We start from the raw sequence: 19,738 nt of genomic DNA, 5'->3' as shown, positions 1-19,738 counted from the left end.
GAGTGTGATTTATAGAATCTCGGATACATGGCATCTGTTAAAACAAATTGAAGAGAGTGGATGACCCTTAGTTTGATAATTGATTACCAAGATGGCTCGGGGGCTGTTTGTTTGTGACATATAACTCGGTTGGTTAAATACTAAACACGGATTACCAGACCGGGTCAATAGTTGTCCGGTAATGGCGAGTGTTTAAATTAGTATCCTGTGTTATTTAACACTCAATGGTCACTGTGTTGAATTATTGATGGTCATTTATAGAACTGGGCAGCTCAAGCCTAGTTCACACGATGTATCTTGAAGTTTACTATACAGACTATCAAACCCTACGAAGCTCGTAGTAATATTATACCTACAAATGCGTTCTAGTTGATGTATCATTTGTAACAGTATGCCAAGTTCGAGAGTTTGAAGCCGAATCTGTTACCATGATCACCCAAGTGAAGGCTCGTCGACCAGTACCATGGTAGATGGGCTAATAATGTCAGGTAGGTTGGAAGCATAAGTGGCGAGGGTAATAGGTACTTAAATGATACTTGCTATTAGTTCTGCATTGTGTTTCCGGTGCCCCTAGGTAGTGAGTGTGGGAATTCAGCACACCATTGGTTTTATGCGCAATAAAACTACACGTATATCTATTTGCAACCCACAACCGTCAAGTTATATGAAAAATTCAAATTCCTTCAAAATTGATAGGTAGGTAGGTAGGTTGGTAGGTAGATGACAAGTTAACGTTTGTTCAAAATTGATATCAGGATGTCATCCTTTAACCCAGTGTGAACTGTTCTTCTAAGAACCTATTAAACGTCTCTTGAAGAGCTATCGAGTTATTCAAGATCTTACACTTGTCTGCCCACTACATTGTCCACCATTTTGTGTATAATCCAGCGTGTATATTGTCGGTATTCTCCAAGTATTGTTGACATATTAAATGACACCTTAATTGATCCAACACTTCAATTCTCTATACGTTAATAAGAAACGTCAACATGATGACGACCAATAGGAATTAATAATCAGAGTTAAGCCCCTTGTTCAAGCCTCCACTAAAGGAGGTACAATTATGACTCTTCACGTCTGTTGTTTATTTGATATGTCGTCTGTCGGAATATTTCGGCAAACAGGCGACATTCTTCTACATTTGAAATGTTTTAAATGAATGAAAGTGAATTAATTTCATTCTATTAGTGTAATACTGAAATCGATCCACAAAAGCAGCCTTTTACGATCTAGGTTACTGGTGTAAGAAGATTCATTCAATCACTTGGCCCTGATACCTTTTTTGAGCTAGAATACAACATAGTCTCTAATGATTTGGTGTTGATTTTGGTTCTTTCAAAGATCTATTAGCATCGGAAATATAGAAAGGAAACTCAAATATTTACATCGCAAGAAAACCAAATCCGTTGATCCTCGCGGACCGGAAGACTCGGGAAAAGAAAAAAAATGGCCATGTGCATTCGCATTTATATAAGGTGCAAAACAATAGATGCTGGCCGACTGTTTTTTGCTTTTGTGCATTGCGAGGTCACTGGAAGATCTACATTTTATCCGAAAATGTATTATTATTTATTGGCCAATAAGACACAAAACATTTTCTGATTTAGGTCAAGCAAACTAGAGGGTTTACATACTAGTATTTTTTGTCAGGCATTGCCGTAGCAGGCAGCCCTACATCGATGTAGATTACGCAATGCACGCTGATGCTAGGCTATGTATATTTCATTACAACAAAACATGTGTAGACGTATTATTATCTAAGTCAATAATAAGTGATTTATATAAAGTATATAATCCATACAGGATTAAGTGAACAAGACATTTTAAATCTATCGTGTCTTAAACATGAATATTATATTACGACAATATTAAACAGTTCTCCTCTTTGATGTTTTTAATACATTCGGTACACACACAACTTTCCCCTGTCGGTACAAATCTTGGTTTAGCCTCCAAGAAGGTACATAAAGAAAAATGCAGTGCTGTGCTGTGCTGTGCTGTGCTGTGCTGTGCTGTGCTGTGCTGTGTGCTGTGTGCTGTGTGCTGTGTGCTGTGTGCTGTGCTCGGTCTGAATTTACTATGCTATGCTTTTCTATGCTTCCTTTCATGTTTGCTTGATTATTTGCCTATTTGTTTGCAAGACAAACTGCTAGAGGATAGATCCGACTGTTTGCGGAAACTACATACACTTATCTGTTCTAATTATTTACAGATTTTCTGGTGGTTGAGGGCTATCATGTAAAACAAAATGTCGTTGCGATGGATTCGATATGCAATCTTTTCGATGACCCAAACCAGTAGAGTTGGTTTTATCCTAATAGCCGGGTAAATACACTGGAGCCTTCATGAATATACAACGAGTCATTCGAGAAGATGAACAAGATAGACTAAAAACTTTTTATTGTGCGGGTTAAGAGTTTTGTCTACTATCAGAAGTATATTTAATGATGATATTTACCTTCTAATATGACCCCTTTTATTCAAATTACATGTTGTAAGGGTTTACGGGATTAAACCGTTTACTGTTTTGAGACTCAGGGAACTTGAGAAACGTGGTTACTTTGATATATCATGTTTGACTTTTAACTGTTATCTACGTATCCTTAGCTCATTTTTTTCTATTTTACTAGTAGAGAATTTCAAACTGTTGCGTTCAGGCGTACACATGTAGTGGTAAACCGCATGGCGTCTATGTAACGCCTTCAAGGAAACCTATTTTCTACATTTATGATGTAGGTCAGAGGCAAGGTGGTTTAATAGACTAGTATAGCTCCTTGGATGGTACGGCTAGTTGTTGGGACGGGCAGCAAACAGAGGCATTTTGTGCTACTGGTGTGGTACCTGCGATGGTATGAAATCGGACAAGAGTATGAGTTTGAAATTAACAACATTTCAATAAACGGTTTTTGAGTTATTCCCCTTAAATGGTGGCTTTGTATGGACAAAATACCAACTACATTATCTAAATTTTCTTGTATATTTCTTGCACATTTGTATATACAAAACATAATACACAAATATAATAAATATAGAAACAAAGTACATCTCTTTATACAAAAAATTCATGTATAGCACTATATTAAACGATGGGCGACAACTATATCAGCTATTACAGAAAAAATAACAATTTGAACTCAGTAGAATGCTCCGTTTGTAATAACACACAAGTTTCAAGATCTATTAGTGTAGACTAGTGTGGAATGGTTGTTGCATAAAATTATCAAGATACTACTGCAGTTTAGTTTGAACTTTTTGTACATAACAATGTATATGCATACCGGAAGAATTTATTAAAGTGCCGAAGAGGCGTCTTATAAATCAAAAGCACAGTCTTGTTCTTGCTCACAGAATACACTTGATTGAATGGTAGATAATGAGTGATTTGACACTATTATCGATTTTTATCTTTGCAACGGGGATGCTCTTCTGTTCATCGAAATTGAGGAGACATTACGATCAAAATTACCATGCTTCAAGTGCCACCACACAATAAATAGACAAGTGTATTATTGTCGAAACGTTATCTAGGCCCTTACAAAGGGGTTTATTAATCATATATTATTATACTGTACAGCTGTAGATAGCAATATATATTTTGAATAACGGTACTGAGTATAATTGCTAAGTAGATCTCCAAATTCTCAATACAAAATTTAAGTTAAGTAGGACTTTGGTCAATAGCTAATATCTTTTCAGGGAAATTTTTTCACCGCGTTTCCGGTGGGATCTGCGCCTGCGACTAAGAAACTGTTGCAATCCGAACAAGTAACAGTTCAGTAGACTGATAAGTAAATTTGTCCGTGACAGAAACACTAATTCAAGAAACATCGATTTCTTCGTCGGAATCCTCTTCAGATTGCTGTAATTCTTCCATTCTGTCTAAATGATCTAGACAAACAGGACTAGACTGTTCAGGACTATATTGTGGTGAAAACTGGGACTGATTTGATTCCATGTGATCTACGTCATTGATCATGACGCTTGGATCGTCTCTGACGTCACTCAAATCGGGGTTTGGATTGTTTTTATTTGGTAGTGTAGAGTCACGTGATCCACCGGAAGACAACAGTTCTCGTTCTTTGGAGTTCCTCCATTTCATTCGTCGATTTTGAAACCAAATTTTCACCTGAAAATATAAAAAAGGTTATTGATAAATGATGATCAAGTATACAATAATTGAAAGATCAGGACAAGGCTTTATCGTTATTAATCCGGAAAATTACAGTCTAACGAGAACGCCTATTATAAAGAGGACTGATGGAACAATGAGTAGGCTTTGATTTATTTAATGTTAGATAACGGAACATAGTTTTCTTGGAGATAACTTCCCGATATACAAAAATACGACTATATATGATATGTAAAGTAGGCTACACGAGAATAATTATGGATAACATTTCATGAAACGTTTCTATTTGTTTCCCTCCGAGGACGACGATAGAACACGTGGAATTAAACTTGTTTATCTATAAAGCTGTGTTTATACATCAAACTTAATTGTCCAGAGCTTATGTGTTAAAGAGCTACTAACAATTAAGCCGTGAACAGATTAATTGATCGTTGATATATAATGGTAATAATATAAATATGATACTATACAACATGCTATATTATAAATTGTTTCTCGCGCCTACAGTCTGATTCGTGATTCTTATTGTGATAAATACATGTACATATTAATTTTCTATTTGACGAGTTTCCAGTGTTACAATTAATGAAACTAACATTTTATAAAGAGTGAAAATTAATTACAAGTGGTCACAAATCAAAAATTCTGCCTTATCTCTTCTCACCTTTTATATTGAATATTTTAGATATTTTTATGAATATTAATTATATAGATATTATTCGATTTAATCATTTTATCTAATATGGGATAAAAATGTAAATTTCAATATTGCAAAATTTTACATTATTTTTTTTTATGGTAGACTTCTTCAGAAACAATCATATACGCAGTACTCCTAATGGATCGGCCTAAATGACCTAAACACATCACAAGTCATTTTAAAAACATAAATAACTTTGCAAGATTTAAAAAATCAATAATTTCGAGAGGAATAAAATTACTACGTCCTATGATAGGTTTAAAGACTTTACTTTAGTGGTCTTTACGAAACGTAACCGCCAAACCTTCGACCAGTTAAGAGCAAAAGCTTGATTTCTGCTATGATGCATTGCTAAAAGAATGCAGTCTTATAAAGATATCATCTGTGGTTTCTTAATCATTATCTTGCTACGAATCACTGGCCGTCAACTAATGTACATCAAATTTAAAGCTTAACTGAAATTTCAATTTTGTGAACTTTGAGCTACAATGTAGAGACCCATTGATGGTTGATAAGCTAATGGCAAGTCACCTGTCTTGTCCGATATTGTTCATTTGTTTAACAGTAAGGTGCTAAAACTGATCCCTACAACTTTGATTGTACCACTAAACTGTGGTCGTACGTTGCTTTTATCCTAAAACGAGGCACACTCAGCTATAATTGCACACACGAGTAACATGGACATGCGAGTGAAGATAAAAGCATATATTACATGTTTAAATACATAATGATATACAATTATGAATAAATATATTGAATGAATGCTCAGTGATATGGAATCAATCAAACGAATTTAAAAGCGACTTGGATTAGGCGACAGATGGTTCGGATTCGTCAACAAGACAGTGTTTTATTTCAATGGAAATTACTCCATGTTGATAAAATCAAGAATTTCATCAAACTTAAAAAAATATACAAAAGAAATAAAATGAAATTTAAAATACGATGGAAATATTTCAGCAAATATCCTCTGAAAAGATTATGTTCAGAGTTTCGTGAGAGAAAAAAACAGCAGAGGAAATTTGAATTTATATGATCTAACTTACTTAGAACCAATCGCTAGTTGTCATTCAAAATGTCACGTGGGTGTGAAATTCTCACTTTTCACTTAACCATTAAATTTTCACTTAATATAAAATTTAACCAATGCTGATTTGATGAAAAATAGGATTTGGTTTTGAATTTAAAACATGTTGATATTTGGCTTACCTGAGAGTCTTTAAGACCCAGTTTTGAAGCCAGCTTCTTTCTGTCAGGTTTGCTGATATATTTCTGTTTTTGGAACATCTTTTCCAGTCCTTTCCTCTGGGCGTCTGAAAATACTGCTCGACGTAACATCCCTCGTCTTGGCTTCCCTCGCATATTACTCAGGAACGTAAATGCGTTTGGCATCGGTAAAAATGAACCTGAAATCAAAATTAGAAATAGATAAAGAAAGTTCTTTTCTTGTTTCCCTCTTTGTCGGTAATATTGTGTCATTTTATGTTTAGAAATACAACAAATAAAGATATTGTAAGATGTTTTCTATACTCATTATGTGTATTGAGGACACTGATAGCATCAATTTGCACCAATCCAATTTCAGACGTCTGGGGCACTTGCTTTTTCTACGTTTTCTATAAGCCTCTGACGGAAAATTTGAATTATTGAAATAGAAGTCATAATGAAGGTGATACACATAGTTCTCTATGAGAGATCTCTTACAAATCCCCAGAAGAAACGGATACAAAAGTGATACAAATAACAAAGAAAAGAAAGTTTATTAGAAGAATAAATCCAGGTAAATTCTCGCCAATATAAGGTGGTATTATATACTAATAAACTATATTAACACCTACTAAACGTCGGGTTGATAGAGCTTAAAACATATCGTATCATTGTATCGCATTAACATGACAAAATAGTGTTTTCGATGGTTTTCGATGTCGGATTTTATCATGCATTTGACTTTGGAACGCCATTGTGCGCTAAGTTCTACATTTGGAACTAAACTTCACAGGCGCAATGATAAAATTAATAAAATAGAAGATACATTTTGATTTAACGTGTATATGTTAGATGACGAGGTTCCGTGGTTTAATCGTATAAAGTCGATTAGAGCCTCACAAAATAGAAAGTAAAATGTCGGAATGTCGTGCCTGATTGTGTAGAGATTTTAATAATTATCCAAACCATCGAGAAATATAATAAAAGCTGATATTTTCTTCTATTTTTGATTATTTTTTAAATTTAAATATGATAAAGAAAAAAATAATTTCAAATTTAAATTTCACCATTTTTAACTCAGTGCAAACATAATTTCTTAAATATGTTACACAGAAATTGTTTGGTGGGACCGTTCGCTTCCATTTTAAATATCATCAGTTGTATTTTGTGTAAACAAAACGTTTCACTTTTGACCTCGAAACCCGGTCCCAAAACGTGCGCAACATTACACTGCGGATAATTAATAACCAAGCTGTTGCTCGGCCATTATCACACTGTATTCATACGCGATATAATTTCAACATTAGTCTATGAAACACAAAAAATTATAGATGAGCGGAAGATACGCAGTAATAAATGTTAGGGCAACACGTGCCGATTCGCTTTGAGTTTTTGTGGGCAACTCGGGTTTCAGAGCAACCAAACACAATGTAAATCTTATCAATCATAGTAATTGTTAAAAACATACATCGAGTTTTGATATATCTGTGATAATACTATCAATGAGTTTTAGTGCTATAAAGTGTTTAGGTTAGGTTGGTATAGTTCGACTAGGTACATTTACTTAACTTAACTGTATTAATAATCAAATTTCAAAAAAAAGATCGGTCTCCAGTGTTCCCTTTTACCCTTTCTTGGTCCATGCGACAGCAAATTCCTTCCATTTCTGAATCGTTATTAACACTTTTTATATGAACATGTCTATTGGCTTAAGTTCATAATATACTGACACGTATTCTTAAGACAATCCTCATCAGGACCCCCACCCCCCTCCCACCCCCACCCTTTATAATAAGCTGTGTATAAGAAAAAGTGTGTATAAGAGTGTATCATATGAGTCACTTGTTAACCGAACATTTAAATAATTTTACAGTTAATCACCATATTGCAATTCAACAGTTAAAGTACAAAAACCACAACCCTTTTGTGTTCATAAGCAATTTTAAACCGATTTGAATAACTTTCAGGGAGTTAGAGCCATTCATAAAGTCTGAAATCAATTGTGCTCATAGCAGAATCATTATAATAAATTTTAATATGTTAAATTTACAATTAATGAAGTCTAAATAAGAAATAAAGATTATTATACTTTTCTTTCATGACTAGCTAATGGCCCTGAAAACTTTTAGTAATATGCATAATTATGTACTTTAGTCAATTCACCTCCAAATCTACATAATTTTACTTATACAATGACACTGTTAAAATATGTAAATCGACGGTCAGATCCTAAGGTTTCTTTCATGTCTTTAACGAACGTAAAACTCTATTTTGTTTCATTCAATTTCTAAAGGTAATTGACATTTAATTACGTAACTTGGCACATGAGTCATCAAAAGTCATTGAAATTCAAAAATAAAAATTGTGGTTGTGGTTAGTCTATAGCTTACTCTTATATAGGTTAATGTTAAGAAATTATTGTACTACAACTGCAAATGACTCTTTTTTTTCAGTCAGAGTGCCCAGCCAAAACTGCACACGTCACATATGACCTGTAATGATTACTTGGTATAGTTAACTGCTCCTTATTGTTTAAATGTGAAATGATGCACTTTTTTAAAACCGGAAATGACGTAGGGCGTCAAAAGTTCAATGCGTCTTTCCAATTACTGCTCTAATTCTGAATCTATCTTGATCATTTTTTTTTTTTCGATAGATCTTAAAATTTACTCGTAGATAGAAATTTTGATGGCGAACAAAAATCTGTTTTCAAAATTTCGACATCACTTTTGGATTTGGCAACATTCGCCTCTTAACTTTGAATTTCAACTTCCGGAATTTTCAAGATATTTCAATAATTTGACCCGGATGTAACTGGCCTGACACCATTATGATATAAGTAAGATTTTTAAAACTCTTTCCAATGATATGCTTTTCAAAATTTGAAAATTCTTTAACGTATAACAACGAATATCTCATTATCTGATAATTGTAGACGCTTGAAATTTCCAGCATGACTTTACAATGTACACATGATTACGGGCAGAACAAACTCTTTGTGGTGGGCGTGGCACATCCTGGCCTGATTACCTAACGTAATTGAATTTTTTTATAACTCCCAAGGTATGCATTTATCAGGGCGGATACGCACTGTATTGGTACCGGCCCACGGTTCTAGTTAATATTATTTTGATATCTCCATATCGCTCTACAATTGATATATTGGGCACTGTGTCAACAGTGAAATTACTGTAGGTTTATGTTCAAATCGGTATGGCTTATTTGCATAAATACATGTAAATTTGCATATTATTACTAGGTAAGTTAAAATTCAAGAAAAATTACAAAAACCGCATGACATATTTTAAGCAGAAGGTTCAAGTTAGCTATATATATTGGTGAAATATGGCTTAATATCTGATATTGTACAAGACAAAAGCTCTATTAGCACAAACTGTATATTTAAATTTAACCAACAATGTGTAGCCCAAGAATATATCTATCATAACCATTGCTTTCACTTTCAATTTTATTGACCTTACATTACAGTTCAGAATGGGGATTATTTTCCGTGTCACTTCTTAAACAGTAACATATTAGATCATAAATAAACCAACTGGACAGTTAATAACAGTTTTAAGTTTCAGTCAGGACAGTTTATTACCAACTGCGTGTGGTCAGAGAGGTTAATTTAGGTATAGAGAAGGAAGAAAAGGGAGGTAAAGAAGATAAACATTAACAAGATAACGCTGCATGTAATGGGACAACTCTAAATGACAAAATATTCTTAGAAGAATCCTTGTCGTTTCTTACAAATATTTGAAATATTGTTCCTGTCTGGTGATGATGAAAATGAAACCGAACACCTGAATTATATTCCAAAATAAAACTGAGTTGCAAACACTGACAAAACCATAACTATGGTTAATGCTACAAGGAGGAAAAGGGTGGGGGGTTTTGGCACGTGAGCTAGATGGTATGTTCATTGCTGATTCAGAGAGAGTTGCTTCCCTTTCAGTAACGGCTTTTATGTCGCTGCTGTTCAACATATATATGATGGTATCATAACCAATACAACTTACCGGAAAGATAAGGTGGTCGTAACATATTGGTAAAATGAGTATCGTACAGTGTGGGCTGTCTGGTCGTATTACAGGAGTTACACGGTAAACCATGGAGGGTGTAACCACCACACGCTTTGCCACCACAGGAAGTAGAGTAAGTAGGGAGAGTTGGAGATCCGGCTGTATAACTTATACTACCTCCAATCACAGGAGACCCTGAAATTGAAAATTAAATCATGGACTTTATTACATAGCTAGCACTTAATGAACCCAAGACAAACCATCCAAACGACAATGATCTGTTTTTAAAAGAGTTAAGACATTTGGATTAAGACATATAGTTAGTCTAGAAGGAATGACGCACGGAATCGCAAATATTACAAAGATCGTGTAGAATGGTAGAGCTGCAGTGCAGTCTATCACTATTCATTATTACAGACGAACTGTATGTCATATTTTCAGTCTGAAAAATAACATCAATTGTTCGAATTATACCGCACAAAATGCACATTTAAGACAACGATTCTCTTTCAAAGTATATTATTACAATATTACATCATTTTTGTATTCAAAAACTTCTCATTAAACGTCTCAAAATAAGATTATGAATTTTTGATTAAAAAATAAGGTAATTGGTAAGAAACATATGTTATGCTTTTTATACAAAAAATCATTAGATAAATTAGACTTATTACAAATATAGGTGAAAATACATATTGAATTTCAATAAAAAAAATTGATTTATTGTGTCTGATATAACAGGTTGGCTTTTAATCTTGAAAATAACTTTTATTTAGATTTCTAGTAAAAATTGCGACGCATTTTCTTTCCCAATAATATATTGTATATACGCGCGGGAATATGGGTACTAATATTTGATCAAGTTGGTATATACATGTATACTAAAACACACAAGTTTTTATAGCTTGACCTTAAAAATTGAAAATAAACATCTAGGTACTTTATCACCATGCATATCGCTCTTTTTGAAGAAAATAAGTCTGCAAGACATTATGCTTAATGTGAAAAATAAAACTAAAAAGAAAAAGATTTTAATCACAGTTTTGTGAGGGAATAAACAAGGTTTATATCACTCATGCCGATATTCTTACGAATTTCCATGGTGATTCAATTGCTTAGAAATCGAATCAAATTATTCTTTTCATAATTTTATAGAAAACTACTCTCAGCCAAGTGCTTACTTAGAGGATTATCCTCTATGACAACCAAATTTTAACAATGTAACGTAGGTCCAATAACAGTAGTTAAAAGACAGTACCATATAGCATAGCAGTTGTTGAGCATCCTCTCAGCTTGATCATGTAATTAAATCATTCATTATAATGATGAATATCATGATTTGATAAACTCTTAATCATTCAATAACTAAATTATCACTTAATTAATTTTTCAACCAGTTAGAATTTTTGTTTCAATTCATTCTTTTATCGGCCTGGTAATTTTATTATCATTCCATTTTTTTTTTTCATTGCAATATCTAGTTTTATTTATTCAGTTTTATTTGAAATATTAGCATAAATTTATTTACATTTATATTTAGATAATGAATTTGAATTTTATTTCATTTAACTCAAATGTTGATTTGGTTTTTATCTAATTTTTCATCTATTTCTATTCTAATTTATTCAGTAATATGATTGAAAACTTATTCACATTTACATAAAGTCTATCTATATTCATAAATTTTGGAATATCAATATATGAACAAAACATGGGATGTTTCGTGATTCTAATAATCGAATCTTTCTGTTCTGATATAGAAGAGTTGGTTTTAATTAAAAGTGATATTTGAATTGAAATAGACAAAAAAATGTAAAAATGAAATCTACTTATTCAGTTCAAAACAAAGTGAACGTTAATTAAAACGTCGAATCGATTCCATTTCGAATTCCGTAAAAATTAAAAAAATTGAATTCATAAAAATTTCATAGATCTAAAAAGAAATTTAGAATATTATTTTATTCTTACCTGTTGTTGACGAAGATTTTGGCGAATCCTTTCCAAGAATTGCATTCATTCCAAATTTCAGGAATGGCGTAGAACTGGCAGCGGATGTCGGCGGACTATCTCTTTCACTTTGTGCCAAATTTTGTACTTGTCCATGTTGGGGTCTGGCTAAAAACCCTGAAGTCCTTTCTCTCAGTAAGTTTTCCACTAAAAATGACGCGGAGCCAGTGACTGCCGGGCCTTGGTGAAGTATAGGTGCTCGAAATAAACTCTGATATATTGGCGACGGAGCGATGATATTTGGAAACATTCCGAAATAATTATTAACAGTCATGTGTCCAAATATTTTATTTTCAAAATCAAAAGTTTTTTAGCATATCACTTCTTCAAATATTAATTTCCTCAAAATCTTGAAAAAAATTTCAAAATTTCCGCAAGTTTTGATAACGCACGTGAAAGCACTTATTGTATGAAAGCTAATTAAAAATCATAAATGCTGAAATAGTTCCAAGTTGCACGAGCTTCATAGAATATAGATGACAGTTAATGCAGACGATGTTTATATGACTCGGACTGAATATAATACTTCATTTTCATTGGTCAATACCAATCAAATATTGTCCTTTAAGTAGGCAAATGTCTCCAATAATCGGGCGAATCACGGCGCTGATTTGAGTCCCGTACAAAAGATTTCAAGTGATTTCACTATACCGACACGATCTATTCGACTGTAATGGACTAGTTAATGATTTACCCCTTCACAATCAGCCAATCAGAAGCCACGAGCTATTATAATAAGGAGGAATATGAAATAAATTATTAGGCTAATATTATTTTCATGCATATATTATCTACTTGACGGTCTTTCTTTAACTTTTCAATATGAACGATTATAGACTGTTTGAATGACGAATTATTTCAAGTGCTTTTCAATGTAAAAGTGACGGACGTTTATCTACAGGAAAAAATATAATTTTGAATTCAAACTTTTACATATTGATTTAAAAATGTAACTTAGTTTATGTGCTAATGTTTAAAATATTTTCAAATCTAACATGAATGTTAGCAATATATAATTTTTTGGAAGTTTGCGCTGCTTACAATTTTCACCTTTATTTTGTTATAAATAACTTAAGTTAAATTTTGTAATACAATAAATACAAAATTATATAGATTAGAGTTTTTTTATACGCACTTTCAACTAGTTATAACTTTAAGGCGAATTTTGATATTTCGAGTATAAGGAGTTGAATTCTGTATTATAGACTTATATAGTTATATAGATTTATTTTATAAATTCTCTTGTGTGTTGTAACCGTACACAGTTTTTGAATTGAAATTTCGATATTTTGAAAATGTTTCGTTGGGGGTTAGCTATACCTAATTAACTTAATTCTTCCTCTAATAACCCAAATTAAAAAACAATCATTTAATGACATTTTTCTATTTCTTTATAGACATAAATCGTCTAAATATTTCTTTCAACAACTGAGCACAATTTCAGCAATCCATTTTAACTCTGAGAATTGGCGAAAACAATTTTATTCACTATAGATCTGATTGAAATTTTGAAACCTTCGTACTTTTAAAATATATTTGTCCCTTTCCATTCCCGACATCACACCATAGCAATATGGCGAAGAGAAGTTAGATAGCTCGGTCAGTAGTGAGTGAATTGTCGTCAGCAAATCCCTCCTAAATGTATAAAAAAATATTGTTTTCACGGCCAGTGTTCTTTGGTGTCGGCTTTCAACTCCTGTCACCATTCAAAGAGCGGGTGTGCATACATAAGCCAGCGACTTTAACTACAGTTGCTCCTTTTGAACATTACATCTAAAAACTGTCATGAATAAGGTTAAATAGCTCGGTCGGTAGTGAGTTTGAGTGTTGTCTTAGAATAGGTGCCATGGGTTCGAATCTGTAGAAAGATTCTGTTGTCACGGCAAGTGCTTCCGACAGAAGACTCGATAACAACTCCCATCAACGTTCAAAGAGATGGCAACTTTAAATTAGGTTGCTACTTTATAACATCAAATCTAAAATCTGTCATGAACCTAATTTTCCTACCAATTTCAATCGGAGAGCCACGAGGGTATTTTAACTGTGACGGTGTCTGAAGGCAAGTGGAATGGTTATTACATGAAGATTAGCAGCAGAAATAGACTGTCACTTCCAGGCAGCACCGAGAGGCAATTCTCAAATCTCTCTAAATTTATCATAAGAGAAAACATTGTAAACATTGGACACTAGATTAGTTCTAAATGGTCCAACTATAATGACAGGAAATGTCAAGTTATAGCGCCCCCTACTGGTCGTCTTCAATACTTAATCTAGTTGGCGTAATGATATAGACGTCAAGTGGTTGTTTAATAGCTGATTAATCCGCTAGTTAATAGAAAGTAGTCCTGGAGGGCTTGCTGGCATAACAGAACTGTCAACTACAGATTTTTATTGTTCTATTTAACAATCAATTTAATGTAAAGTGTGTACCGTCTCTATCATGCTAGTAACCAGATTCTGTTCATGTATCGGAATTGAATTGGGAATAAAGACTATTTGTGAATGTGACCTTGCTAAAATTGTTAGTTTTTCATTATTGCCAAATATGGACTAGAATAATATTGCTCTTAACATATTAAGCTGCAAAACTAGAAATCCATTGCTTAATCCCATTTTTTTTCTAAATTCAATACTTATTGGTATGACTTTGTATTTGACTCTATATACCATTCTGAAAAAAACTTTGTACAAATAAAAGAAAAGAAATTAATTGTTTTCTGAATCAATGTTATTCGTAACAAAATGTCTTATCTTTTTCTGGGTGTTAAGGACATTATAACTTGTATCACTCAAAATGACACAAAAAGAACCTAAAAACCCCAGGACAAAGTGAATAATCGGTTGAATGTGCAGTGGATTTTGTGCCCATTGCTGGCCATCCTCCTTGAAGCTGTAAAATAAAGTCTCATTTGTACACAGGAAACAACAAACAAAACGTGATTACACCGACATGTAACTATAGCGGTATGAATTCTGTGTCCGTTAGTTTCAGGCAAACCTCCTTACAGCTTATCGATCACTATACAATAAAATGTCATTTGTACAGAAGAACACACACATAAACCCGACGACAAAGTTAACCCCTGATAACACACCTCAATCACCTGTGACCAGGTAATAATCGACGACAAAACTAAATACTAGTAGATGATCAATAGGAGTCCTAATTGCTTTTAATATGATTGATAGTCGATATCAAGAAATACATTCAAGAGATTTAATTTCATTATTACATGATTAGCTATGCGGACTCTCTTAAATAGATACCACGAGCAGGTATAATGATTATATTGTTACAATAAAAGTATCAACTCATATAAGAAACTATGTGGACTCTCTTAAAGGGGTACAGCGAGTGGGTTTGATGGTTATACATGTATTATTAAAATGAAGATATCAAGTAATATTATTAACTATGTGGACTCTCTTAAAGGGATACTGCGAGTGGGATTCATGGTTATATTATTCAAATGAAAATATCAAGTAATATTATTAACTAAGTGGACTCTCTTAAAGGGATACCTGGAATGGGTATCATGGTTATATTATTAAAACGAAAATATCAAGTAATATTATTCACTAAGTGGACTCTCTTAAAGGGATACTGCGAGTGGGTTTCATGGTTATATTTTTAAAATGAAAATATCAAGTAATATTATTAACTATGTGGACTTTCTTGAAGGGATACTGCGAGTGGGTTTCATGGTTATATGAAACAGAAGAAGAACAGAGCCTAGCCACGCCCATGAAAGTTACATTACATATTACATGTACATACATGTCGATTTTTGAAATTGCCAAGATTTTAGAGGGGCGGCGACAACGAGGTGTCGTTCGTTATAAACGCACCAGTATACACAAATTACCTGAGTACACCTATTGAGGCCTTTACATTTTCGCTGCTGTGTATTTGTATTTGAAAGATTTCAAACAGAAAAGTAATACTGACAGAAGAGCTCACGGGCGCCGCTCAAGGACAATGTCCACCTTTTTATGAAAAAATGATGAAATGAATAAACACACGACCGGGATTAATTCTAATTATTGAGTTAATTTCTTGCTTTCATATCTATATATATATTTACTATACAAAAAGATCATATCTCTAATCTTAATTGATTTACAAATTGCAAACGACCATCATTTACGTACACGCTATTTCTGCATTATCAAACTGCAGCAGGTCATTTCAATGTTCAGCATTGGTCAAGCTCAATTACACATGTACATTTATTCTTTACTTATATGTACAAGTTTTCTATTGACCTTTGTATGAATATAGGGGACATTGTTATCGCAATAAACACTTTCACCTGAATGTTATATTATATTAGTGGTGCTATTGATGTCGACCGGAAATTGGAATGGTGTAGTACAGAGAAGGTTTATTCTTGAATCACATCTCTTTTATATGTAGATGTGCAAAAACTCTCTGGGGATGTGCTTATTTCGTTTCATCGTGGGGTGCCAAGTTCAATTTCAATTTTCTTAAAAACGAACAGAAACATCCGACTGAATGGTTAATGCCATACGACACATACAAGAAGTTTAAAAAAAACTCTTTACAATCCTTTTAATACATCTATTTTTTTGTACCTTCAATGCCTTCATATTTGTAGCTGAAGTCATTATTTGCAATTGCGAAAACTTTATTCATTTCCAAAAAAAACGCTTTACAATCCCTTTAATCCCTTTATTTTTTGTAGCTGATACAGAAATCATTCTTTGCAATTGCCAGAACCACATACATTTACAAAGTTTATAAAACTCCTTTATAATCCCTTCAATGCCTTCGCAGTTAACGTGAGACCAAACAATAACACCTGTTCTCACTCTGCAACCTGTTTCCCAATAAACAAACATTCCTCTCTGACTAGAGAGCTAATAAACAGCATATGATTCTATTGGCAGGCAATTATGTTTACTTTATATAAAGTCTATCTGAATTCAATATCTCCAGTTTAATGAATATCGACGTGGTAGATGACAATAACAATGGACAGTATTCAGGTGATTAGGTTTTCAATGATTTGTAATGAACCATATAATGTACCTCAGGGAAAGTTCTTAACGTAAATGCTAATTTTGTGCTGAGCTAGATTGCCTGACATCGTCAATCACATATTTGAATTGTCAACTTTTAACACCTATGTATGTGGAGCCGTGTCATTAAGATCAAAACTGGAATGCTATAGAATTGCCTCCAAAGTTATTCGTTTTGTTTTATCTTATTACATACAGGACCTTGAACGTCATTTATGAAAATAACTCCTAAACCGGAAGTGAATGTGCGCATTTCAAATTTTGACATCCTTTGGAACGATTGTCTGAAAAAGCATAACGGGAATCCAATGCTTGAAACATGACTAACACACCATTCTGTCTTATCTTATCACATACAGAACCCTTGAATGACATTACCATAAAATAAACTGTAAGTGAATGTGCGTATATTAAAAAGTCACATCAACCCCACTTCCATTGTCTATAATCGTCTGATATTGAGTATATGAAATATACGAAAAATGTAAGTGATTTTAAGGAATTCTTTGGTAGCAATCACTTTAGATAAAGTAGTTTGCTGAACAGGTTGGCGTACAACCCAATCAAATCGCTGCATTCTGTGATACAATAAAATGTGGCTATTGCAGCCAGAATAAGACGAAGTTCGTAATAACTTGACATTGTGAAGGTAAATTTGAAGAGGCGTGTCATTTTTTAGATAGGGTTAAAGGTTATGAAATTATTAGAGCTATACAATGCATCAGACCATTAGAATAAGGCCAATTTTAACATGGCAATGCCGCATGTCACAAACTGCCGTCATCTGTATAAACGGTGAAAATTATAAATCGACACACGGTTAAACATCATGTAATAATAATTAATTGAGCTAATTAAGTGAAATTAGCAGTGAGATATTGTTAAATTAAGCATTTATAATCATTTTCATCATTACTATCACTTATTGCCTTTTAAATTCAATAAATATTCCAAATACCGGAAATAAGGTCATATTTTAGCCGTAAGCGTTATAACACCGAAATAAATACTTAAATAAATATGATCACTAATAATGTTAATATATATCCATTAATTCTATGTAATGGAACTTCGTGATCTTTTTCATAGGCATAATAGCAACAGTCAATACTGTGGTCAGTCAGATAATTTTGGCGAAGTTAGCAGCGTAAGCCTCATCTGTTGTACGGCTGGTTAGGAAACTAACGAGCTAGCATTCATCTCTCTACAGAAACGTTATTTTATATTGTGGAACCACCTTTCTTTTAATGGGCTGTAAAAAGGTATTCTAAACTTTTTGTGTGTATGGGGATCACTAATTTTCAGTCAGACGTCTTTGGTTCTGGTACCTCACTCTCTCCTATACACGCATTTGCGTAAAATCACTTTACGATCCCTTTAATATCATTAAAAAGTAATGACCTAAAAAGGTTGTATACTTTGAAAAAGAAATCAACCATAACAACATAAATTGACTAAAATAATCACATCATTAATTTTCATAAATTAAACGGTGCATATTAAATGTCTAATTGTTATAAATTCCACATGTTGCATAGGCTAACAAGCCTTTAACAATACAGATTTTTTCTCTGTCGTGCAATTTCCTACAACCTGCAGCGTGCAAAAAAATTAAAAAATTCACGAAACGAAATTGTGTATAGTTCTATCTTGATACGAATGATAATAATCATAGATCTTCGTAGCAAGGCTCAATTGTAAATTTTTTGATTAATTCACTGCCACAAAATATTAATATAATTATGATAAAAATCCATGAGTTTTGGTGAAAATACATCAGGGAGAACATGATTCGTGAAATGATTAAAAGTTCAATGCAATATTGGTGTTTGTATGGCGGGGTGAGACAGGGCGACGTTATTAGCCCTAACGTGTTTTGTTTATGTACACAAATAACCGAAATCTAGTTTTAACGTAAATAAATGATTTCAAGTCGGAGGGGATGTGATTTAATCCGATTGGTCATAAAACATATCAAGAGCTGTATACCTTTTATAGGCAAGTATAACAACACTAGTTCGTGTTCAATCAAAATAATAACAAGTCACTCATAGCATTGATTTGCACAGTTCATATTATCAATCAGACGTCTTTGGTTCTTGTAACTGCACTAAAAACTAATAAATAGAATGAGTTTTCAACCTTTGTCTTTTTATTGCCCCTAAGATCCTTGATCCAATTCATTAAGAAATCCCCTATAAATGCCTACTTTTTGGTTATTTTCTCTTACATTTTACCTGTAAAGTAGCCTGACAAAATTATGATTGTCCAAAAATGACTACAAAGAGCCTTTTTACCTCTCAAAAACTTTAAAATTACCCCCTTCCGAGATTGTAAAGCCCTAAAATAGATGCTATCAGTTATCAGCAATGCAAATTCTGCTTTATCATTTTTAGATAAATGTCTTATTGTAAACGAAAGCATTGCAGGTGTGGGTGCTATCATAATTCTAATAGCTTAACGCTGCATTAAATTCATTTCGTATCATACATAGATCTAAACATGTAAAATTTAATGCATACTTAATTAGTTAACATGCATATTTATTGTACTGCCTTGCGAATTTAACATTTCACAGCTATTACTCAATCTGATTTAAAAATCTGATAACACTCGCCATCTTTGATT

The 19,738-nt window shown here is 33.1% G+C and overlaps 1 protein-coding gene across 1 annotated transcript; it reads right to left on the bottom strand.

The window, feature by feature from the left end:
• Positions 1 to 3,985: 3,985 nt before the first annotated feature.
• Positions 3,986 to 12,317, bottom strand: LOTGIDRAFT_64310 (hypothetical protein; the record flags this gene model as incomplete). Its single annotated transcript, XM_009068621.1, has 4 exons — positions 3,986 to 4,126; positions 6,039 to 6,235; positions 10,148 to 10,237; positions 12,029 to 12,317. Coding segments are annotated over 4 exons (717 nt in total), but the record flags the coding sequence as incomplete, so codon positions are not given.
• Positions 12,318 to 19,738: the final 7,421 nt, after the last annotated feature.

Source organism: Lottia gigantea, assembly GCF_000327385.1.
Source record: "Lottia gigantea unplaced genomic scaffold LOTGIsca_92, whole genome shotgun sequence".
NCBI classification, from domain to species: Eukaryota; Metazoa; Mollusca; class Gastropoda; family Lottiidae; genus Lottia; species Lottia gigantea.
The sequence above is the reverse complement of the archived record's forward strand: the minus strand, read 5'-3'. Positions and strand labels throughout refer to the sequence as shown.